The sequence below is a fragment of the Vombatus ursinus genome, unplaced genomic scaffold, assembly GCF_900497805.2.
Source record: "Vombatus ursinus unplaced genomic scaffold, bare-nosed wombat genome assembly UNPS02014798.1, whole genome shotgun sequence".
Classification (NCBI taxonomy): Eukaryota; Metazoa; Chordata; class Mammalia; order Diprotodontia; family Vombatidae; genus Vombatus; species Vombatus ursinus.
The window spans coordinates 57,366,478-57,392,984 of record NW_020954576.1 but is presented as its reverse complement, the minus strand read 5'-3'; the positions used below and the strand labels follow the sequence as shown (position 1 = coordinate 57,392,984).

Genomic DNA, 26,507 nt, shown 5'->3' with positions numbered 1-26,507 from the left:
TTTATTTTGTATTTTATTTTCTTTGTACCTATCCTACTTTCCTCTACTAGAATACGCTTATTTGTTTTTTTCTCCTCTAGTGTCCTATATTATTATAGTTTTATGTGATTAACATTTGTTGAATAAGCAAACTTTTTGTTTTCTTTCTTTCTAGTAATGAAGTCCTTTTGATTCTTTCTTTCATCTTGTTCACTCTAGTTCAGACCTTAATTACCTCCCACCAGGATTATCAGAATTATCTCCTAATTCCTTTCCTCCTCTGATCTATTCCAGTTATCACCCTATAGTCCTAATAATCCTAAAACACCATTGTCGTCATATAACATTCCTGGCCTATAACTTAAATTGCCTACTTTTGCCTATCATATAAATATTCAGTTTCATGAAGCTTATACCTCGTGTTCTTATAACACTTGGTATAGTATTGACAGATAGACTCTTAGTACATACTTATGCAACTGAATAAGCAAATAAGCAAAAAAAAAAAGTGCTAATATTATACCTTATTTGTTATAGCCATGGGTTAATTTGTTTTTAACTTATGTTGCTTTTTTTTAAGAGCCTTAAGTCCACTGTCAGTGAGGGAATTCGGGCAGTTGATGAGCGAATGTCTAAGCAAGAGGATATAAGAAGAAAAAAGGTATGGGCAAATATATAAAATACCAATATAAAAAGTTCTTTTAAAAAGAACGGTAGTGGAGTATAATCAAAGGAAAAATAGCAAGGAAATATATTGGTTGTTGGCATGTTATTTTGTTCATTAACTTATCATCATGGCTTTAATTTTTTTTAAATATAGCAGTCTGGTTTCTTTGTCACTAATGCTCACTTATTTTTTCAGGATCTTTCCCCCATATATTATTTTTTTCATGCTTTTAAAAAAACTTCGTAGGTTTAATCTTATGTTTCCACTAACTTTTTGATGTAAGTAGGTCAGATCATAAAGTTAGAGAATTTTTAGAATCATCTAGTTCAGGTATCAGTTTTACATATAAAAATGTCCGGTCTCAGAGATAGATGTTAAATGGTTTTCCTAATCTCACGCAACTAGTTAATGCAAATCTGCGACTAAAATAGAACTCAGGCCTCTTCTCAGGTTACTACTCTTTCTAGTATTAATAATGATAATAGCTGACAGTTATACAGGGCTTTGGGTTTTACAAAATGCTCAACAAGCTGTGAGGTAAAGTACAGCAGATAATATCCCATTTTACAGATAAGAAAACTGACACAAAGAGAGGTTAAATAACATATCCATGGAGTCAGGACAATACTAACTTCTTAATTTTATGGATGAAGAAATGGGATAAGACATAAGTGAGTCATCTAAAGTTATACAAGTGCAGAGCTAGAAATAGAACTCAAGTCTGCTATCCTAATCTAGTGATCTTTCCAAAAGACCATACTGAGAGTAATCTTCCACAGAAAAAACTTGTTTATCAGTATAATGTCTATAGCCAAACCATCTGAAGGCACATAATCTTATCTGATCATAGAAGACTAGGAGGATTCAGGCCTGGTTAGGACCTGGATTTGAAGCCACCTGGGAATTGTAGATGTTGTAGGTCTTAAAAGTGTGACATAGTGGATAAATAACTGCAGAATGATTGCCAAACTTCAGTGGTAAAAGGATTTTTTTTCTCATGGGAAGTTCCTTACACCAGTGAAATAACAGGTCTAGACCCTCCCCAACAACCACCTCACCATTGGAAAAAAAGAGGAACACACACTCACATACACACAAATTTGTAAACTTTACTAAGGCTGAGAAAACAGATCTCCTTGACAGACTTATCTGTTTACTTATTTCTGATCATTATGTTCCTATTAGCTCTTATCCATGACACAAAACTTATCTTTTGTAAAGAAGTGGCTGTTTTTACCCATCCCTTCAAAATACTCCTCTCTGCTTATCTTTACCCTGTTTCAGCTATTTTGAAAGTGCTTAACTATCTATAAAATTATGTCTATTTACTCCCACATATACATGTAAATGTGGTTGTTATGTTCAGGATTCTTGGTATATACTTAGTGCATATATGCATAAAGAGAAAGATCTAACAAGAAAATAAGCACAATTAAAATTGAGGGAGCTCAGAAAAAGTAAGGCAGAGGAAAAAGTTCATGGTTCGAAAAGGGGGTGGGGGAGGGAGCAAGGATAGAAAATTTGAGGAGTAAGGAATGTCAGCATTTGTTACAATAAGCCTCCTGTATCATGCTGTAATAAAGCAAGGCGATGTATTTGTTCTGGAAAGTCAGTCTTAATATTTCTTTGTGTTTTCAATGACAAATTTTAAGACATAGAAAACCGTTCATAACTTAAAGGTTTTGACTGAACAAACATTACCTTTAAGTCTTGTCCTGAATTTAGACTCAGGAAATAAGGTAGTAAAGATAAAACGTCATGAAAAGATTTCTTTCTTACTTTTTTGCTTTATTCTTTACAGATGTGTGTGTTGAGACTTATTCAAGTTATTCGCTCAGTTGAGAAAATTGAAAAAATATTAAATTCCCAAAATTCTAAGGAGACATCTTCATTAGAAGCAAGCAGGTAAATATGTAAGATAGCCATTTTTTTCCAATGTACCCATTAATTGTTTTTTTAACCATATCAATCATATTTAGCTTATCACAATTTTATAAGTTGTGGCTTACTTAAAAAAGAACAAAATGGACCCACATGAACTTTTAAAAAGTCATGATATTAAAAATCTAGGTTTGTGACATGTAGTTAAAATTCTCTGTGTTACTTGAATTATATAACTTATTTCCTATGAATAATTTTCATAGCAACCGTAAGTTCTCACACTTTCAGAACCCTAACTTCAGGAACCAGAGGCAGAATGTTTTTGCTGCAAGTCTTTGTCTCTGAAATTTCCCCTTTTGATGTATATAGCCATTGTTGACCTCTGGGGCATGATATATACATTTGTCAGACCAGTATGCTCTAGGTATCTTGCTGACACCTATTTTAAATATTTTAATATCTTAAAATATTTAGGATGAGCTATAAAAACTTTTCAAATGAACATTAATGTACCTTGAGTCTAAAGTGGCATAATGGGGCAACTATTAACAAATTTAATAGGCATAATGCATAACTTAATAAACATTTCTACTAATCTCTGGTAAATCATTTAAAAGAGATTGCTAAGAGATTGTAACACTAGAACCAGGGTTTTTAACCTTTTTTGTATTATGAACCCCTTTGCTAGTCTGGTAAAGCCTAAGATCTTTTCTCATAATATTGTTTTTAAATACATAAAATAAAATAGAGAACATAACAAAGGAAACAAATTATATCAAAATAGATATATATTTTTTTTCTCATCCAGGTTCACAGACCCCCTGAAATCTATCCACAGACCCCAGGTTAAGAGCCCCTGCACTAGAATGTTATGAAACAACTTAGAAGATATTTATTTAAATCATAAAAACAGAAAAGAATGACAAATTAGCATAAGACAATAAGGTCTGTGAGCTCTTATCTACCACTCAGACTTGTGATTGGATAACCTAGGGATTCTTATTAAAATTAGTCTAACATTTCAGCTATATCTGTTATGTGTCTGCTACTTCTAAGATTATTTCTCATACTGAATTCTCTTAATCGTCTTGACATAAAAGAGATGGGAATAAGACAATTCCTCCTAGTTCTTAAGTAACAATATTTTTATTGATTATCGACTGTGTGCAAGACACTGTTAGACATATATAAAGAAATATAGTGTCTAATTTTTATCTTCAGTAGTCAAGTTGAGAAGGCATGATGTACATAACAATGTGATACCACGCAGGAGGATCATAAATATCTGGTAAGGGGTACATAAAGTAAATTCTATCAGATTTTGGAAGATGAAGTGATTACTGCCAGTTGAATTGGTCAGTGAACACAGGATAGATATGATTGAGTTGAACTTTAAAGATTCAGCAGTCTTTGCCTAGGAATAAAGGAACAGGAAAGAAATTCTAGGCAGGGACTACTGTGAGAGCAGAGTTGGGGAGACAGAAATCACAAGATGTATTCAGATGACAGTGAATCCATTAATTTGCTGAAGTTGGAAGATTTGAGTTGTAGTATGGTTGGAAATTCGGCCTAGCCTAATCCCATGTGATGTCTGTGCCAATTACTTCAAAAAGAACAGGTGATCATTGGTCTCACTCCAAAGATTCTGGACCATCATAGGGTCCATATGTTCCTGACTGAAACATAGCCAAACTATGAATTTATGCTTTATCAAGCAGCTTGGCAGTTTTATGCCTGCTTTTGGAACCTTATTTCACATAGATGGTTCTCTTTAACATTAATGCTAGTTTTGTACATGTCGGGTGATTTGTAGCATGAAGCTACTTCAATTCAATATCTCATTTTTTCTAGCTTTCACAAAATACATATACACACACATACATATATGCTCCCTACTGTTTGGGTGTGTCAGGATGGTAATTGATGGGGGGAGCAAAGTAGTTTTGTCTACAATCTCCACTTCCAAATATATATTTGGAGAGCTTTGGACACAGTAACAGGCTAAGGATATGTGACTGGAATGTTCTTTGATTTACTTAATGATAGTTAACAGGGGTCTTATCTATGAAGTCAGATGCTTTGGAACCATCTAGCCTGAAATGGACACTTATCTATGAAATTAATGGGAAAAGAGTGGGAGACCTTTTTGGCTGATTTCAGGGGTGAAACCACAAAGCTAGGGTCACTTAATATAGGATACATATCAGTGTCTTGTTGGTACCAGGAGAATGGCTTTAGGTTATTTTCTTAAGTGAGAAACCAAAGATCTTATAGAGGTGCTTATGTTTCCTGTCCCTTCCCTTTTGAGAGGGATACGCTTTCTTCATATATCTTTTTTTTATTCTAGGTGAGTTTTTTGAAAATAACATTGTTGGGGTTTTTAAAAAATTTTTAATCTACTCTGTCACTCTTTTTCATTTATTGGATTGTTTAATGCTTTCACAAAGTTATGAGAGTTAGGTTTATATTTTTCTGCATTTGTTATATTCTTTTTTTCTGAATTAGGTTTTTTTCTCCCTTTCTGTATAAAAATAGTAGTCTTTGTTTATTTTTGTTTAAATTTCTTTAAAGCAATTCTATTCCCATAGGTTCTCATCCTCTCATTTTCAACCTCCCAAGTGAAATAGTGTAGAAGGAGAAGAGGTCCCAGGGTAGAAAATCCTATGGAATACCCACGCTTAGTGGGCATGACCTGGATGAAGATCCAACAATGAAAGAGCTATCAGATAGGTAAGGTAGGAGAACCAGTAGAACTGATTTTAAGTAGTGACTCAAAAGCCTAGAGAGAAGAGAGTATCAAGGAGAATATGGTGATCACAGCCTGCAGAGTGGTCTAGATGAATGAGGACTGAAAAAAGGCCATTAAACTTGGCAATTAAGAAATTATTAGTAACTTTGGAGATTAAAGCCTATTACAATAGTCCAGGTATGAGGGGATGAGGACCTGCACTGGGGTGGTGGCAGTGTTGGAAGAGAAAAGGGGGCATATACAGGTAAAAGTTAGAAAGGTAGCATTTGATGGGATTTGGTAACTGATTGGAAGTGAAAGTAAGGAATTGAAGATGAAATTAAAGGCATAAACAACAGCAAAGAGATTAAATTACCCCTGTTTACAGATAGCAACATAGTTTATTTAGAAAACCCCAGAAAATCAGAAAAAAAACTGATTGAGATAATTAGTAGCTTCAGGAAAGTAGGAGGATACAAAATCCTCCCTCTCTTCATCAGTATTTCCTTAGAGCAGTAATACAAATCAGAAAGAAATTACAGAGAAATCTCATTCAAAACAATTACAAAATACATAAAATAAAAAGGAATCAGTCAGTCAAGATACTCGAGACATATATACAGTTTCAAAACATGGAAATAAAGGAACACTTGAAAATTGATAGACATTCTTCATGGTTGGGCAGACGCAATAGAATAAAGATGAAAATTCTACCTCAGTTAATTTATACTTTTAGTCCTTCACCTGTCAATCTACCAAAGACACAGAGACAAAATGACAAAGTTCAAACTGTATTATAAAACAGTAATATCAGAACTATCAAAGAACTGTCTGCACTACAGACACAAGCCTACTAGAGACAATTTTTATTATTTTTAGATTATTCCAAATCTAAGTATTTTTCTGTTGAAAGCAAGAAATGTCCAAACTGACACAGTTCTTTCATACCATTGGATGTCTTTCTCGCAAGTCGTTTTGATGCCCCAATTTAATAGGATTCTTGTACAAGGAATATTTCATTGTCAAGACTGATCAAAGGTCCAAAGATTAGGTAACAGTTCAGTTAACAATTTGCTTCATCTATCAGGACAATAGTCACTTAATTTTTCGCCACAATTTTGGAGAATTGTTTTCCTAAAGCCATCCCTCATTGACCACTCAGTTCAGGGATTGTCATTTCCAACTGGTCCATGCCATCCTAATTTCCATTAACTGAAGTTATCAAAAGAATTTCTTCCCTTTAAGTGGGATCAATATCTTAATCTAGTCAAGGTGGATTATTCAAAGGTTTCTTGCTCTTATTAATTACTTGAGTGTTGAGTCTTTTCCTAAGCTGATCTGAAAAGAGAAGGATGTTGTTTTGGAATTGAGAGTTAAAGATGTCTGATAAAGTTTCTTATCCAGATTAATCAATAGGCTTCAGACTAGGATAATTTTTAAATGTTTTAATATTTCCAGAAATGGGAATGGGGGCTGGTTTGTCTGCTTCCACAAAATGATTTGTTATTGGTTAAAAAAATAGAAAAGCTAATCATTACAACAGAATCCGTAGCACTTGAAGTCAGTAGCCCACACTGTTGATTAAAAATACTTTATTACATCATATACAGCAGTAAACTCCAAATGGATATGGGACCTATATATAAAAGATGTTATAAAAATTGGAGATTTTTATATAATACATATGCTGCCATGCTCATCATTCCTTGTATTCTTGCTAGATGTTCTGTTGCTGGATCTTCTGGACCAAACCTCTAAAACATGTAGGATCTTTGGTAAACATACTTTAACTGTTAGCTTCTTAAGCCTTGCCCTTGATTTTTCTTTAAGTCTTTTTTAGATGTATTAATCATGTTTCTCTTATTGTGTTATAAACTTCTCAAGGGCAGTGAATAAAGTGCTTTCAGTTTCATCTGTAGTATCCTCTTACAGCATTTAGGGACATGCCTATTTCACTTAGTGGGTATTTGTTAACTATAGTTAACTAAAGGACTTGTAGGAAAAGATTCTTTTCAGTGTTTGAATATTTTAACTATAAAATAGATTGTACCAAAGTAAGCATAAGTTTTTCCAAACTTTCAGAGAATAGAGAAAAGATGGGTATGATTCTGTGGGAAAGAGTTTAAAAGTAGAGGTAGTTTGAGGGATAGAATGAAATTCTTACAATAAAACTGGGAAATTCTGATAATAAAACTGGGAATAATTCTGACAAAAAATAGTAATTATGCTGTACTCCAGTGGATCCGTAATTTCATCAGTGTTAGTGGTCTTTCCAAAGGTATGATTGACAACCCATCAGTGCTGTCTTATCCTGTGTGGTTCTAGCTGTTTTCACATTTTGCTAAATGTAATGCCTGACTTTTGCGCTTTGGGGCCAGACTAGTGATTTCATTGGAATAGGGAACTTGTACAGAGGAAACTTCCTTTACCAATGCAGATTAGCAACTATTCTGCTATTTTTAATCTTACCTTCGAACACTGAGAGGTTAAGGGAATTGTCCAGGGTCTATTTAAGCCAGTGTGTATCAAAGGTGGGTCTATGAACCCGTGTCTTCTTGACTCTGAGATCATGTTGTGCCACCTCTCCTGGTATTTTACCTTTAGAAAACATTTTGATATATTATTTTGAGGTAAGGGATCTCAATAGACTAATGTAGTTAACAGAAAGATCTTCATGGTCACATTCAAGGAGGTCAAGTACAAGATATGGAAAACAAGAGCACACAGCCACAGAACAGTACAAAAGACTACAGGGGAGCTGTAATAGTTGTCAGGAAAGATAAAGCCCAGATTGACCTGAGATCTGAGAAATTTTTCAGGGAAAAAAAAAACAAAATGGACACTTTTAGGTATATTTAGGGTAAGAGGAAAAAAAAACAAAAGAAGATAGGTCGGAGAACAACATTGCCATTTGAAATAAATGGGGAAATTGCTTGATAGTTGAAAGCAGATTACTCAAATTTTTTTTGTTTCTGTATTTGTCAGAGAATGATTTTGTGTCAGAAAAGATGCAAGAGGGAATTGAACGACAAGATATGTGAGGGATAGTAAAACAGAATCTAGCAACTTTGAAAGAAGTTCTTTTCCAGCTTAGATGAACTATATATAGGATACTGAAAAGATCTTACAGAATCAATACTTGAAGTCCAGTCAGTGGTCTTTGAGGAATTATGGAAAATATGAGAGATACTAGAAAATTAGAGATGGGCATTTTTTTTAAGCCGGTGATAAAGATCGTTGAGCTTGGTGTAATATCCAACTGTGTACATTTTTTAAAATTCACTTTTTTTTTAAAATTTCTGAATTCTTTTCCTCTCACTTCTCCCTTCCCTACCCATTAGAAAGCAAGAAAAACAAAATGTATTACAAGTATATGTAGTCAAATAAAAGAATTCCTGCATTAAACACATTACAAAAGTATTTTTTAGTCTGCATTGAATCCATCATGTCTCAATTTTGAGATAGGTAGAATGTTTGATCATAAATACTCTAAAGAGTTGTAGTTATTTGTTTTGTTAATCAGAGTTCCTATTATTAATAAATTTATTTATTTTTTTAGTTTTCATCATTTACTTCCACAAGATTTTGAGTTCCAAATTTTTACCCCATCTTGCCCCTCTCTCCACCCCAAGATGGCATGCATTCTGAATACTCCTTCCCCTAGTCTGCCTTCCCTTCTGTCTCTCCCCCCCTTCTCTTATCCTCTTCCCCTTCTATCTTCCTGTAGGGCAGGATAGATTTCTGTACCCCATTTCCTGTATAACTTATTTCCCAGTTGCATGTGAAAACATTTTTTTAAACATGTGTTTTTAAAACTTTGGGTTCCAAATTTTCTCCCTACCTCTGTCCCCACCCACCCTCACTGAAAAGGCAAGCAACTCAATATAGGTTATACATGTGTAGTTATGCAAAACACTTCCATAGTAGACATGCTGTGAAAAACTGTTTCCCGTAATCCTATCCCCCCCCATTTATTCTATTCTTTCTTTTGACCCTGTCCCTTCTCAGAAGTATTTGCTTCTGATTACCCCCTTTCCCAATCTGCTCTCCTTTCTATCATCCCCCTACTTTCTTGTCCCCTTCCCCCCCCACCCCTATTTTCCTGTAGGGTAAGACAGATTTCCATACCCAATTGAGTGTGTATGTTATTCCCTCCTTAAGTCAAATCCTATGAGAATAAGATTCACTCATTCCCTCTCACCTTCCCCTGTTTCCCCTCCACTGTAAGAGCCTTTTCTTTTCTGTTTTTTGTGAGATACTTTACCCCGTTCTACCTCTCCCTTTCTCCTTCTCCTAGTATAATTCTCTCTCAACCCTTAATTTTATTCTCCAGATATGACCCCTTCATCTTCAACTCACCCTGTGCCTTCTATCTATCTAGATATATATATGTATATATGTATATATATATACACACACACACATACATATAATTTTTTCCCTCCAACTACCCTAATACTGACAAAGGTCTCATGAGTTACAAATATCATCTTTCCATACAAGAATGTAAACAGTTCAACCTTAATAAGTCTCTTATGATTTCTCATTCCTGTCTACCTCTTCATGTTTCTCTTGAATCTTGTATCTGAAAGTCAAATTTTCTATTCAACTCTGGTCTTTTCATCAAGATTGCTTGAAAGTCCTCTATTTTACTGAATGTCCATTTTTTTCCCCTGAAGGATAATGCTCAGTTTTGCTGGGTAGGTGATTCTTGTTTGTAATCCTATCTCCTTTGCCCTCTGGAATATTATATTCCATGCCCTGCAGTCCCTTAATGTAGAAACTGCTAAATCTTGTGTTATCCTGATTGTGTTTCCACAATACTTGAATTGTTTCTTTCTGGCTGCTTGCAATATTTTCTCCTTGACCTGGGAACTCTGGAATTTGGCTACAATATTCCTAGGAGTTTTCCTTTGGGGATCTCTTTCAGGAGGAGATCGGTGGATTCTTTCAATTTCTATTTTGCCTGCTGGTTCTAAAATATCAGGGAAGTTTTCCTTGATAATTTCTTGAAAGATAATGTCTAAGCTCTTTTTTTGATCATGGGTTTCAGATAGTCCAATAATTTTTAAATTCTCTCTCCTGGATCTGTTTTCTAGGTCATTTGTTTTTCCAATGAGATATTTCACATTGTTTTCTAATTTTTCATTCTTTTGGATTTATTTTACAGTGTCTTGATTTCTCATAAAGTCACTAGCTTCCAATTGCTCTATTCTAATTTTTAAGGAAGTATTTTCTTCAGTAAACTTTTGGACTTCCTTTTCCATTTGGCCAATTTTGCTTTAGATGGCATTCTTCTCCTCATTGGCTTTTTGGACCTCTTTTGCCGTTTGGCTTAGGCTATTTTTTAAGGTGTTATTTTCTTCAGTATTTTTTTGGGTCTCCTTTAGCAAGCTATTGACTTGTTTTTCATGATTTTCTTTCATCACTCTCATTTCTCTTCCCAGTTTTTCCTCTACTTCTCTTACTTGCTTCTCAAAATCCCTTTTGAGCTCTTCCAAGGCCTGGGACTGATTCATATTTTTCTTGGAGGCTTTGGATGTAGGAGCTTTGACTCTGTTGTCTTCTTCTGGTTGTATGTTTTGATCTTCTTTGTCACCAAAGTAAGATAATATAGTCTGACTCTTTGCGCTACGTACTCATGATCCCGGCCAATTACTTGAGTTATAAACTCTTTGTTAAGGTAAGAATCTGCTTCCAATATGGAGAATGTACTGTCCCAAGCTTCGGGGGTTTGTATAGCTGTTTTCAGAGCTACTTCTAGGGACCTGTAAATTTTCAGTTCTTCCAAGGTGGTATGATAAGGGGCAAGGTGTTTCCTCTCCACCACGCCAGCACTCCTCCTCGCCCCAGGACCCCCCCTCAGAACTGTGACCCAGATCCAAGCACCGGTAAAGCAAGAGATTCCTGCCTCAGCACTGGCAAAGAGATCCCTGCAATCCCCCTCTGATCAGCCACTTGATTCCTCCTCCTTCTGTGGGCCAGAAGCTCAGGAGGCAGCCATTGCCCTGTGGGTGGCTGAGACCTAGCTTCTTCTCTCACCACAGTCACAGACTTTTCCCACTGACCTTCTAAGATGTCTGGCGTTCATGGGTTGAGAAGTCAGGAAACCACCACAGCTGCCCGCAATTTAGTCCTCTGAGGCCTGCACCAGGGTCACTGCTGTGCCCACGCCGAACTGCGCTCCTCTCCCCACCCCGCGTGATATACCTTTCCAATCAACCATCCAGGCTATCTTGGGCTGGAAATTTGTTTCACTCTGTCATTTTGTGGGTTCTGCTGCTTTAGAATTTGTTTAGAGCCATTTTTTAACAGGTATTTTGAGGGGTTTGGGGGAGAGCTCAAGCAAGTCACTGCTTACACTCTGCCATCTTGGCTCCGCCCCCCAGAGTTCCTATTTCAAAGTTATTTCTCTTTCTAATATTGTTGTTATTATATAAATTGTTCTCCTTGTTCTGCTAATTTTATTTTATATGAGTTCATGCAAGTCTTCCCAGGTTTCTTTGAAACGTTCATCATTTTTTATAGCACAGTAGTATTCCATCACATCCATATACCATAAGTAGTTCAGCCATTCCGTAATTGATGGTTGCTCCCTCAGTTTCCATTTTTTTGGACCTCATTTAAGAGCTGGTATAAATAATTTGGTACATATGGGTCCTTTTCCTTTGTCTTTGCTCTCTTTAGGGTATAAACCTAGTAGCAATATTACTGAGTCTAAGGGTGTGCACAGTTTAATAGCCTTTTGGGCATAGTTCCAAATTGCTTACTAGAATGGTTGGACAAGTTCACAGCTCTGCCAGCAATTCATTTGTGTATCTGTTTTCTCATAACTCCTCCAACATTTGGCATTTTCCTTTTTTTGTCAGCTTTGCCAAACTGATAAATTTTCAGTGGCACCTCTGGCCAGTGTGTACATTTAAAGAAATTTTGATCACTAGAAGTCAGCATAGATTGGAATGCAGAAGACCTGAGGCAGGGAGACCAACCAGAAGATAATTGCAGTAGTCCAGGCATTAGGTGATACACCTTTGTGGTGGTTGTGTAAGGGGAGAGAAAGGGATAGATGTATAAGAGATATGTACAAGACTTAACAGAAGATTGGATTTGTGTGGTGAGTGAGATTGAGGAGTCAGGACTGAGCCTGAGTGACTGAGAAGATGGAAGCATCTTCATTAATTTTCACCTGTACCTAAAGGTCTTGGTTATAATTCACTTTCATTTCTGTTGACCTGAAAGATAGTGAATTAGTAATTATCCACATATCTCCCTAACTTTCCAGTCTCTAAACAAAAGAATTATGCAAAAGATGTAGTAAATAGAACTAAATCATTAAAATTAGAAGACAAAACAGCTTTAGATAAAGTAGATCATCTTATGAATTAATACTTGTGAATTGTAATTGCAAGATAACATTTATTAACAGGGCATACTGCCTGTCAATAAATGGGTGAATGGATTACCTTCATTTATGCCAAAGACCCCGAGGAGACAGACAGCTCCCCTTTTATAGGTTTTGGGGAGTATAGAACAAAGAACAGAACAGGGTAGATGACATCATAGGGTTGAGAGCAGCATAATTGGTTATACACTTGAGGTGCCAGGAATAACATAATTGGTTGGAAATTTGGTAATGGGAGCTAGCAATGACCCTCTCCTTCTTCCCTTTGACTATTAGGTTTCATTTTTTATCCCTAGATTGTGTTAGTTGTCTGAGGATTATCATAACTAAGTACAGAGAGGTTCATCATGTCCTAGGCTGGCCTCTAAGTGATAAGTTGTTTGGCCATGAAAACCTATGAGAAAACTTCCATTATTTCCTATTTTCAAAAGGGAGAATTTTTGGGAGTGGAAAACATTTTCAAACTACAGGATATTGGGAAAGCATGGCCTTTGTCAAACTACTATGTCTCCTCTACCGTAGAGGTATAGGAAAAATCCTGTATTTCTGTTTTTAAGTGGTTGCTATTTTAGGACTTAATTGCTTATTGCAAGCAATTATAGTAGCAACCACAAGTGCTGATGGAGTGAGTGGCCTAGCGGTGTTTTTATCTTGCTTGTAATAATTCTGCTGAAAATGTACTACTCATTAAATTTCCTTTGATGGGATTTGTAGACTGTCAAATAAAATAATCGTTCTAATGATAGTGACCTAGTTCCTCTTTTACCTTTTAACTCCGTTTGCTTGAGTCCACTTTATTGTCTTCTCCTTTTCCAACCCCTAATTTGGAAATGGCATCTGTTATCGAGTATTGGGGATACAGAAGTGATATTTAACACAGTCCTCACCCTCAAGTAGTTTTTCAGACTTATAGGGCAATAAGATATATAAATTATATGCAAGTTAGGATATGATAAGCATAGAAAAGATCTGGATAGTAATGTTGCAGGTGAAATTTAACAAAAAAGTAACTGAGGCACATATCTCTGAGTAAGATAGCATTTATTAAAAAGGGTATGCTGCCTATCAATAAAGGAGTTGATGGCTTGCCTCCATTTATGCCAACCGCTTCTTTTAGGAGAAAATACCTGAGATGAGCCTTGAAGAAAGAGGAGGATTTCAGTAGGCAGTGATGTAGTAGGAGTCCATTTCAGGATTGGGGGAGTAGAGTGAAAAATCACAAAATTGGAAAAGGGCAGGAAGGATTTAGGAATGAGGAATAGACCATCTTTACTAGAATATAAGAGTATGTGAAGAGGAAGTAGTATGTAATCAGTCTGGAAATACACTTGGAGCCAAATTATGAAGAGCATTGAGTGCTGTGAAATTTGTATTTAATTCTGTTTATAAATGAAGACTTGCTGAAAAGTTTTTGCGCTGTTAATGAAATGGTTGGAGTGAAATGGGAACATGATTCTGGGAGTCAAATGCAGGCTAGATTGGATTAGGGACAAGACTGGAGGTAAGGAGACAATTTAGAAGTCTGTCACAGTAGTCCATGTGAGAGGAAATGAAGGGTAGTAGTAGAGGCCATAAGAAGGAGGGGACAGATATAATAAGAGAGCCTTCAGAGGGGTAATTTACAGGCCTTAACAACTAACTGGATGTGGGGAAGGGAAAGGGCAGAGTCAAGATGACTTATTTATGAACTAATTGACTTGGAAGATGCCATCAGATATAGGGAAGTTTGGAGGAAGGACAGGTTTAGGGAGAAAGATGGTCAGTTCAGTTTTAGATATGTTGAATTTGAGGTGCTGTTAAGAAATCTAGGTGGAAATGTTCAGCACACAATTAGAGATTAGGGCAAGGGATTGAAGATAAAAGTGTGGGTATCATCTGAACAGAGTTGATAATCTAGCCTTTGATTGGATAGGATTGCCAAGGGAGAGAGAGCTTATAGAGAGAAAAGACCAAAGACAGAAATTTAGGGAGGAGGGGCTGGTGCTCATCCATGTTTGGTGGGTTGAGCCATATTCCTGTAGAATTCTATAGGAATTACATAGGAATAATATATCTATAGAATACCAAAATAAACTACAATTGTATAGTTCCTGATATAGTACTTTATAGTTTACGAAGTGCTTTGCTTACATTATCTTAGTTGATCCTTGCAGCAACTATGTGAGTCAAGTGGCACTATTTTCCATTTTATCCATGAGGAAACTGGAGCTCAGACTGTGGTGTGCCATTCTGTAGCAGAGGTGGAACATGAACCTTTGTCTTCTAATTCCATTGCTTTTTACACAACATGATAACTACCTATAATGTGTGAACATGTTTGTAACTTCTTATGCTTATATTGAACAATCCAGTTGGCATATCCTTTTCCCTTCTACACCATCATTCCAATGAACTGGAATTATTTATTATCATTATTGTTGTTATTATCACTTATAGGGCTCATGGTCTTAATGGAAAAGATTTTGCCCAAATTGAAGTTAAGAGTGAAAACATAGTAATGGGAAAAAACATAGGTGAAATACTGGTTACAATGAGGAAATTCTTTACAGCTTTTTAAATGGCTGCTTACCAGAGTAGTCTTAGAAACCAGGCAAGAAAAGAACTTGTCATATTACCATTGTCAGTTTTTGCTTTTTTATCTAGGCTATTATTTTCCTGGAGAGGAAACTTCCTCCAGCAGGACACATTGGTGACTTCTCTCCAATTTAGCATCTTAGAGTTATGTGGAGACATAGAGGTTGAGTGACTTGCCCAGGGTCACCCAGCCAGTATGTGTCAGAGACAAGACAAACCCAAGATATCCCAACTCCATGACTGCTGTTGGTTTAGCCAAATCTGCTGAAATTCGTCTTAATACATAAATTACTGTACTCAGACTCAAAAAACCAATTGTAAAAGTATAGGAATAGGGAAATAGGGCTTAGACAAAAATGTGAAAACGACAGGAGTATTTGAATAACTGTAAGTCATCAGTGTAATGTGGCCACTGAAAAGGCTAATGCAGTCTTAGGCAGTGTTAATGGAAGTATAGTGTCCAGAGTTGGACTAGATGGCCCTTCCAACTCCAGAGCTGTGATTCTTTGAATGAAAAAGGTTATTGTGCCCTGGTCAGACCAAATCTGAGATGCTTTGTTCAGTTTTGGGTGCCAGAACATTTGCCAGGATGGTATCACACTGGAAAGCACTAGGAAGAAAGCAATGACTAAGGTGGTATGGGGACTTAAAATCGTGTCATGAAGTATCAGTTGAAGAAAATTAAGATGCTTAGCCTGGAGAAGAGAAGACTTAGAGTGAAACAGCTATCACATGTGAAAAAGAGATTTAATTTGTTTTATTTGGCCCAGGACAGAACTAGGAACAATGGGTAAAAGTTGCAGAAAAATTGGTTTCAACCTAATTAGAATAAAAGTTCTCAAAAAATGTAATGGGTTACCTCAGTTGCTAGTGAATTCTTTATTATTAGAGGTTCTTGAATTGTCTTACATCTAAATTGTGCTTAATACCATTATCCTTTAGATGAGATTATATCATACATTTAATTACTTCTACTTGATTCTAATTTGTAAGTTCTATGTTTTATATTCATTAACATCTTTATTCGTGAGATTGTGAAATTTGCTCCCTGCCCTCATAAAAAATTAAAAGTAAGCATATACACAAAACAGATTTTTAGTTTGCTATTTTTGCTATTTTGAGGGCCATTTTTATTTTATTAAAGTAACAAATTATGAAAAGGTAGACAGTTCTCAGGAAGAAGAAGAATTAAATTTAGGAAAGGGAAGATTTACGTTGGTGGCACAGTATTGGACTTGAACAGGAAGACCTAAGTTTGGGTCCTGCCTGGGACACTATGTAAATCTGGATAAGCCATTTAGTTCTCTCAACAATAGTTTCCTCACTGCCCCCTCAGGCAACACCATCCTCCCCAGTCCCTCAGGCTCAGAACCTTGGTGACATCCTGGATTTCTGCTGTCTCTTACCCTTCATATCCAAGGCCTGTCAATTTCACCTGTGCAACATCTCTCCAGTACACTCCCTTCTATCCTTAGACATTGCCGCCACTCTGTTACAGGCCCTCATCACCTCATACCTGGATTATTTGCATTTATCTCCCGCGTGGTTTTGCTTGCCACAAGTTTCTTCTCTAATCCATTCTCCATTCAACCACTAAAGTGATTTTCCTTTCATGGTTCATGACCATGTCACCCCTCTACTCAGACTCCAGTGGCTTCCTGTTGCCTCCAGAAGCAAATACAAAATGCTCTGTTTGGCTTTCAAAGCCCATTAACCTAGCATTCCCCTACCTTTCTCGTCTTTGTATACTTTACTACCCTTCATATAATCTGATCCAATGACACTGGCCTTCTGGCTGTTCCACTAACAAGCATTGCACCTCTCAGTTGGTTGTCTCCCATCCCTATAATACTCTCCTTTCTTATTTGTGTCTCCTGGCTTCCCTGGCTTTTTCAAGTGCCGGCTAAAATCCATCTCCTACAGGAGGCCTTTCCCAACCCGTCTTAATTCTAGTGTTTTCCCTCTTAGATTGTAAGCTCCTTGAAGACAGGGACTGTCTTTTGCTTCTTTTTGTATCCCCAACATGTAGCACAGTGCCTGGCACATAGCAGATGCTTAATAAATGTTTATTGACTATTTGACAGAATAGTAAGAGAATCTACCTTACAGATTATTGTGAGGATCAGTTAAGATGATACATGTAATATATGATACAAATAAGATGATGCATGTTTTCAAACATTAAATCACTATATAAATGCTAGCTATAAATAGTATGGCAAGTGAAGAGAACGTTTGGGAGTCAAGTTGGAAGCAGCAAATAGAAAAACAGAGAAATAATGGCAGAAACATATAAAAATTTTAAAAAATTGGTTCACCTTATTGTCTAAAGTCCTAGTTCTAGTCTTAATCTATGTTCAGAGTTAGTGCTCTACAGTTCAATCGAGGGTGTCAGTAGGTAAAAACTATTGGCTATTCCTTTGCCATTTACCTTAGGATCTAACATAATGCTCTGCACATACTTGGTTCTCACAAGTTGGAAAAGATTCAGAGAAAGGGAAATAATTTTCAAGTTTAGCCTTTTAAATAGTTAGATATGGAAAAAGGTCACTGGAGACAAGAAAAGAAAAATAGTAATATGTACATTGACATTATGCAAGGCAAATTATATAATGATATTTTTAATAGTCATAAAATTTGTAAAAATGCCCAGAAGAGAATAGAGTCCAGAAGAGGACCTAGGAGTAGTTTTTCAATGTTAACATCCACATTTTAGAATACAAATTATAATCAATAATGTTTACAGTCTTGTATGTAATTATTTTTCATTTTTGTGTATTCAAATGTCTTTGTTGATAGTAACCAAGTTTGGAATATTATTTTCTAAAAATAAATTAACTAAAGTAATAGTATAGATTTTTTTTAAAATGACAGATAAGAGAAAACACAATGAATTAGTTAAATTTTATATATTATAAAGTTTTCCTTTAATCGTTTTCTTTTTAGCCCACTTTTGACTGGGCAGATTTTAGAGAGAATTGCCACAGAGTTTAACCAGTTACAATTTCATGCTGTTCAAAGCAAAGGAATGCCTCTTTTGGATAAAGTGAGACCAGTAAGTATCATTTTGATTTTCATGGGTTTAGGGGATTTAGGACATTAATATATTTAGGAATGTGCGTAGTTCAGTTTTTTGTTTTCTCTAGTGATACATCCAGAGAGGGACTGTGGTGTGTAAACAATGAGCACCATACTTGTGGATTTAGAAGACCTGGGTCCTAATTTTAGTCACACTCCTTATTGGACTTTTGATCCTTCGCAGGTGATTTAACTATGTGGCACAATGAGTATAGTGTTAGACCTGAATTCAAATCTTGCCTCAAACATTAACTCTGTATGTGATCCTGGGCAAGTCACTTAATTTTTTTTGAGCCTTAATGTCTTCATCTTTGCAAATCTTAACTTTGTAAAATTCTAGCAGTTATAATTATTACTAACCTCTTGGAGCTTCTGAAAAAAATGGGGATTCTACTTGTTCTCCTGAACCCCAAAGGCAGTTAGAATTAAGTGATACAGTATATGTGAACATTTTTTAAAAATTATAATGCACTATACAAATATATGAAGAGTAAATCATATGTAACAATTGCATATAATCCAAGAAGTGGTCAACTTTAGTTTTCCAAGCTTCTTAGAGAATCTTTAAATCTGTGATGATTACAAGTTTCATTTTTTTAAAAATATTTTATTCTTCCCTCTATTTTGTGTATGAAATTCTTGTTTGTTTTTCCAGGAATTTGAATACCATTGTTAATTTTGACTATATTATGGTTTGTCTTGGGGCAGGAAACTTTGTAAAAAAATCATTGTTGTAAGCTAGAGGTTTGGGGGCTTATATTTTACTATTTTTCTCTTTCTTATAGCGTATCGCTGGTATTACAGCCATGTTGCAACAGTCACTAGAAGGACTACTATTAGAAGGTCTCCAGACTTCTAATGTTGATATAATACGTCATTGCTTGAGGACTTATGCAACAATTGACAAGACACGAGATGCAGAGGCATTAGTTGGACAAGTACTAGTGAAGCCATACATTGATGAGGTATGTACACTACAAGATTTTTTTATTTGGAAAATTAACAGGTACAGTTGTCCCTTGACATTCATGAGAGTTAGGGGAGCAGAACTCCTGCAAATGTGAAAAACCTCAAATTACTCTAGGCTCCACTCCAAACCTTTATTTTTAATAATTCTGGTCATATTTATTTAACACACAAAACAAGTGAAACAACACATTACACCCCTTAAAAAAATTGCAGTTTCTATGTGGAAGAGATTAGTATCTCTCACACTATGCAGAGTCTTTGCAGCAGCTATTTCATGGATTTCCTTCTACAAAAAGCACAAGATACAGTGATTACTGTGAGAGAAAATCATGTGACTGAGTCTGGATGGTAGAGAGACAGAGAAGAGGGGTTCCCAAAGATAGTCTTTTGCCCATAATTCTTTCGCATTGAAACTTTTAACAAAATGTAACTGTTTATGATACATTAATGTACATATACTTATGGTAGTAAATAATAAAATATATTAATATATACAATATTTATGCATTTATGACTTAACTAATTTTTTTTGTTTTCTGTACATATGTACGTCATCTGTGATTTTCTGCAGTATTCTACAAATCTCCAAAAATTTCTGTTTAATTATTGATGATTAACCCAAACCACAAATGTTGAAGGCTGACTGTCTAGAGGAAGGAGAATTATAACAGTTCACATTCAGAATACAACTAAAAGCAATGAATAGTTTAAAAGAGATGTCTTATTTAGCCAAAATGATATCACAAAGTTCATGTTTTAGATTCATTCACTTAATTTATAGCTTCCCAGTGCCTCACTCAGGGTATCTTTTTTCTTATTTTTCATACAATTCTAACAAAATTTCTAAACTACAGCAGATTAGAAATAGAACACATTGGAAAGGACTTCTTATTGGAGACACATTGACAATGAGAAGAAACGATTCATAGCAAGGTAAACTGAAGAAAAACTATTAAAAAACAAATGCAAGAATTCAGAAGAGTGGGTGGTCTGAGACAGTTTAATGCAGGCACAAGTAGCTTAACCCACCTCAGTAGGTCCTGTGAGTATCATTGCCTTCCAAATAATTGGATTTGATATTCACACAGATAATTGAGAAAAGCCATTCAGTCTTCTCAACTTGAGGCCACATTATGTTTGGTATAATCAGCTTAATACATTTTGGAGAGTTTTCTGCTGGAAATGATTAAAATAAAAGTTTGGGTGCTTATGTGGTAAAGCCTCAACTTGTCAGAAAATTCAGCTATTTCATAATGACTCATTTCATAAAAGTTCTGGATAGCCGAAGCTTTCTATCATTGTGAACCTGAGCCAGCACTGCTCACAGATTTTTTGTCAACTAATTGGAAATCTTTATACCATTAACCTCTCTAAAGTATAATTTCCTACTAAAACTACAATAAATTCATAGTTAACCAAAGTAGTTGGATAAACAACGTGCTCCTATTAATCAGGTATTTCTATAAGAGGAATATAGTATAGTGGAAAAAGGTCTAGACTTGAATTCACCTGTCCTAGTTAATTCTCCTTTTGCCACTTAGTGGCTGTGATCTTGGGTGAACTAACTAAAACTGAGTTTTAATTTCTTTGGAATATAGATAATATTGCGAGACCCACCTATCTCACAGAATTGGTGTGAGGCTCAAAAGAGATAATGTTTGTGGAACTATAAAGGGCTATATAAAAATATGACACATTTCTGTATCATTGCAGTAATTGCATTATTGTATTATGCCAATTAACTGCATTTATTACAGATTATTTATTTATTAGTGAGGCAGATGGGGTTAAGTGACTTATCCAGGGTCCCATAGCTAGTAAGTGTCAAGTGTCTGAGGCTGGATTTGAACTCAGGCCCTCCTGACTCCAGGGCCAATGCTGTATCCACTGCACCACCTAGCTGCCCCCCCAGATTTTCTAGTAATTAAAAAATTAAATTAAAGTACTTAAGACTATGCTATACATAATCTAATCTTTTTTTCACACACAGGAAGTACTTCATTTTATAATCTCAAATTACCAATATAAACATCAGTTATTGTATGGTACCAAAGATGTTGGTTAGGCTGAATCTGTATTAAACCCATAAAATAAATTAGAAATACATATTTTTAAAAATAACCATGTGTGTCTTTGTATTTGTGTGTGTATATACATATATATCCATAGCACTCATATCAAGATTTCATCACCTTTGAAACTACAGAATTCTCCCTAGTACTTAAACTGAGTTAGCAGTGGATTCTCCCTTATCAGAGGTCTTCCAGCATAGGTTGGGTGGCCATTTGAGGATATGGTAGAGTGGTAGGATTCTCTTTTAGGTAGAGGTTGGACTGAAGGCTACTAAATAATAATATCTCATTTATCTAGCACTTTCTAGTTACTGAGAGAGCTCTTTTCTCGCAGAAACCTAAATTCTTCATGCTAACAATCTGTATTCTCTCTGTCTCCCAGCCAACATTAAGCTAAAGTTGTCTTCAGTCCCTCATCAGCTGCCTTTATTAGAGCAGCCCATTCTCCAGCATGGTTTAATTCCCACTTCTTTATGACTGGATAACCCTCATTTAAAAGAAAGTGAACAGTCCAATGCTTCCACAGCAGTTCTTTGGATCTAAGTGATGAAAATAACACTTTAGGAACCATTTAAAATAAAATCAGATATCACATTAGCAGAAACAAATGAGATTTTCTCTTGTTCTGCGTGTTTCCTCTTACATTCTCTTTCATAACTGTCTTATTAGGAGGAAAATGGTGGTTGATTTCAAGCAATTCCTTTATCAGTTATTCTGAAGGATCTTATTTCCTAGGATCATAGATTTAGAACTAGAAGAAACCTTAGAGGCCACCTGGACAGTTCCTTCTTTTTACAATTGAGAAAACCAGAGAGATGAAGTCATTCATCCAAGGTCACATAGGTCACAGGTAATGAGTGGCAGAGGGAGAATTGGAACCCAGGGTCACTGACTCCAAGGCCAGGGTTCTTTCTACTGTATCATACTACTGTCTCTAGATTTTGTGCCTGTTATTCGTTTTATTATAGAACTGAAAATAGAGTATTTATTCAAAAAGCATTGACTACAAAGACCCAAACAAAATAATCCTCACCCTCAAATAGCTTCTACTGAGAAGAAATAACATGAACACAGATAAGGACATAGCAGGGTAGGGTGTGGAGGTGGCAGGCCTTTGATTTCATAAGCACAGGGAACTTTTATTTTGGAAATTCCTCCCATCAGTGTAGATCAGCACCTTGTTAATCACTCAGAGTCTTAAAATGCCTGGGCTAATTGAGAGGTTAAGATATTTGCCCCTGTTCATACAACTAGCCTTTCTGATTCAAAGGTCAGTTCTCCATCAGTAGTAACTCCATGTTGCCTCTTAATGCAATACAAAAAATAAAATAATAAAATGCAGAAAAAAAATAATTTTGTGGGGGAGAGTACTAACAACTCTGAAGGTCGAAAAATACACCTTAGAGCAATTAGCTCGAGCTAAACCTTGAAAGCAGTTAGGTATTCTGTGAGGATGAGATTCATTCCAGGCATGAGTGACAGACATGGAGAAAGGAGCTAGAACGTTTTGTGCTGGAAATATCAACTAAAATGTAAACTTCTTGAGGGCAAGGACTATCTTACTTTATTATATTTTTATTCCCAAGGTTTAATTAGCACAATTCCTACCACCTACTAAGTACTTAAGTTTTCTCTCTCTCTTTCCCTCTCTCCCTCTCCCTCTCCCACTAATATTTCTACAAAGAAGAGTGGGGCTCTTTTGTGAAAGGCTTCAAATACCAGCCTGGAAAAGGGAGTTTGCATTTTATCCCAGGGCTATTGACTTCAAAATAAATGACTGCGTGATAATGGGGAGCATTCATGTAGTTCCTCTTTTGTGCTCGGCACTATTGCAGACCTTGTTCTAGGTACTGTGGGAACAAATGAAAAAAACAAAAGTTATTTCCGCCCTCAAGCTTACATTCTTCTGTGGGGAATGTGGGATAAGGAGTTATGGTCACCCTGTGTTTTAGAAATAACAGTTTGGCAGGTGATAGATTGTAGGAGGATAGAAATTGGTGGCAGGGAGACTTATTAGGAGGCTACTGAACTAGTCTAGGTAAGATATGACAAAAGCCTGAACTAGCTGTTGAGGCAAAATCAACAAGATTTGACAACTGATTGGATATAGGGAATGACAAAAAGGGAAGAGTTGAGGAAGAATCTAAGCTTGCAAACCTGGGTGACTACAAGGAGGTCAGGAAGATTGAGGTCTAAGAAAAGCCCATCAGATTTAGCAATTAAGGAGTCATTGGTGACCCTACTGAGAGCAGTTTCAATTGAATGATGAGGTCAAAAGACAAAAGAAAAGGAGTTGAGAAATAAGGAAAGGAAATGGAGGCAAAACAAGTATATAACTTTTTCTGTAATATTACATGTTATTAAGGGGCCCCCTGAACTTGTCTTCTTGAGTTGCCATATTTTCCAGACACATTGGACCCCAAAGTTTGCAGGAGGCCCTGAACATGTTAAAGATGAAGCCCTACCTTGAGCTGACATAATTTGTTGTTTGCACCCCAAGCTGGACTCCATATGTATCCTTGGGAGACAAGACAGGTGCCAGTCTGTACCACATTGAGAAACTGTTTTGTGTAGTTGGAACCCTTGTATGTAAGCAGACCATCATATCTTCATGGTCTAGCAGTTCCTAAGGGAAAACAATACCACTTTTGCCATTGCCTTTCCCTGTAAACTTAAATGCCTAAGGCTTTCCCTGAGCCACTGAGCTCCTTGGTATAAGGAGTTTCCAAATGCACGTGTCTTTCTCTTGTAATAAATCTATGTCTCATGGACTTATGGTATTGTTTTGGTTAACAGTAAAAAAGATTGCAGTTGAAGTTAAAGGAATATTTTAGGTTGGAAATGTGGTCTGGGGGTCTTGGGAACCCTGAAATTCAAGGGCAAAAGGCATGAGTCTGCCTTGAAAGAATTTGACCACTCAAGCCTTCTCTCAGTCAGACAAAATTTATTGTATCCGCATTAGAAGCAGGCAGGATTTTAAGAATCTCTACCTTTGATAGACAAGACTGACTCTTTTTTATAGTGAAAAGGATTGTGGGAAGATTTGGATGGAATCAAGGATTGACTAATAGCCTAGGGTGACCCAGAAGTAACAGGGAAGGGGGGATTAGGAGTAGAAGAAGCTTGGTGTGGTCCAGAGGTAACAGACAATGAAGGGCTGGGCTGGGTCAGAGGGAGGACAGTTGATAGGATTATTGAGTATTTAGGTGGGGATATGTGGGAAGGTAAAGCAGCTGGATTCCTAAAATTCTTTGGAAAGTTCAAAGTGTATGTGTATAGGGGGATCCAGAGCCCATAGTCTGTCGTTAATATCTTTAGTAAGATATCAAACCAACCACAAGAGACTTAATTGGAACGTGTTGTCAACCATATTACCTTTAAATAACAAAAACTTTTTTCTTTCTCTTTATTTACTCCATAATTTCTTTTTTCTATATCCTTGTCCCTCCATGATCCAATAAACTTTTTATCTGAATGGGGGTGGAGGAAACAGGGTGAGATAATCACAAAATCATTCACCAAGTAGAAAAAGAATTTTTTTGCAATGGAACACAATTCCCTGAATCAGTACCTAGCCCATTGCTTTCCTATCAGCATCACCAAGAGGCATAATGTTAAAGAGAAGCAGCTGAAAAGTGCTGATCTGCCAGTGTCAGAACTCCTCTGCATGACATGTATTTCTGTAGGGTCAAAGTTGGCCTTTCTTGTCATGCCACTTGATGGGATAATGTTATTGTTATAACTATTCTAAGAAACATTGTGTGCTAACTGTAATATTCATTGATTTGGGAGAGCAGGGTTAGGTTTTTGAGATTTTTCACCATTTTTTGTGTCAATAATCCATCTCCATTTGTTTAGATGCTTTATATTGTTACTTTTGCTGACAGGTGATTGTAGAACAGTTTGTTCAATCTCATCCAAAAGGCCTTCAAACAATGTATAATAAGTTGTTGGAATTTGTTCCTCACCATTGCCGCCTTCTTAGAGAAGTCACAGGAGGAGCCATCTCAAGGTACTGTAACTTCTTTAGCTTGCCCTTCAGTTTCATTATCATGCTTAGATTTCAAGCTGTAAAGTACTCTTAACAACTTGCAGTTTTGTCATTTACCATTAAAGTTGCTTCCTTTCCTTCTTTCTAAATCCTAAAGCCTGTGTCTGAATATCACTAATTCTTTGAGGGTATGTGTAGATTAAATGCAAATCAAAAACTGCTACATATTATTTATATATTTAGATTTTTGCTATTTGAAAATCTGAGGTAATAAATACGTTTATTGGCCTTTCAGTTGTTACTTATTATTTCTGATAAAAGACTTTAACCGAGACCAATTTTTTTAATCACCTTTATATAAAATAACAGCAGCAATCTTTTGAGTTTGGGATGAGAATTTGCTAGAAAGCTTATAAAATTACTTCACACATTAAACAATTAGTTATAATGACAGGACAATTATTCAACCTCTAGGCTTTGACAAGTCCATTATTAGTCCTGAATTGTCAAGACTGAATGTTTTACATTGTCTTTTCTGCTGTCTTCTCATTGTAATTTTACTAACTGTAGCAGTTCATGAAATCTGAGGCATCAGAATGGTAGTGTCATTAATCAGATCCTTTAGTTATAAGACCTCTATCAAAATGCTCCAGAATTTCCTCATATATGTTATGTTACCTTAACCAGGTTCTTGAATGTACTTGTCATTCAGTCAACAATCATTTATTAAGTGCTTACTGTCTTCAAGGTAATGCACTAAAGTGCTGGAAATACAAGCAAAAAGAAGGATAGTCCCTGCCCTTTAAGAAACTTGCTTGCATTTCTCTTTTTCCAGTACTTGTGCTCCTAAGTATTCTTTTTTTTTTTAACAAAATAAGTTTTTATGAACAGTTTTCTTTTTTTTTAAATATCATCCTAACACCCCCAGCATTCTTTCATCTTCCTCTCCCAGAGAGCTATTCCATATAACAAATAATATATTTTAAAAACAAAAAAGGAAATGGAAGAGGAAAAAATCAGCATAAATAAATCCTAAAAGTCTGAAAATATGTGCAGTGTACAACTTGAAGACCTTCCACCTCTACAGAGGAACAGGGTTGGGTGTTTCCCAAGTATTCTTCAGTGTATTTTTCCACACATAAATGGTCTATATTCCACAAGTCCCT

At 36.0% G+C, this 26,507-nt stretch overlaps 1 protein-coding gene across 2 annotated transcripts in view; it reads left to right on the top strand.

Moving 5' to 3' along the window:
* Positions 1-26,507, top strand: part of LOC114050096 (conserved oligomeric Golgi complex subunit 2) — a 71,952-nt gene that overhangs the window by 17,395 nt on the left and 28,050 nt on the right. For both annotated transcript variants that reach the window (XM_027871649.1, XM_027871650.1), the window contains exons 4-8: positions 560-640; positions 2,448-2,551; positions 18,178-18,286; positions 19,095-19,274; positions 25,238-25,362. In XM_027871649.1, coding sequence (XP_027727450.1) covers positions 560-640; positions 2,448-2,551; positions 18,178-18,286; positions 19,095-19,274; positions 25,238-25,362 — 599 coding nt within the window. The remainder of the gene's footprint in view (positions 1-559; positions 641-2,447; positions 2,552-18,177; positions 18,287-19,094; positions 19,275-25,237; positions 25,363-26,507) is intronic.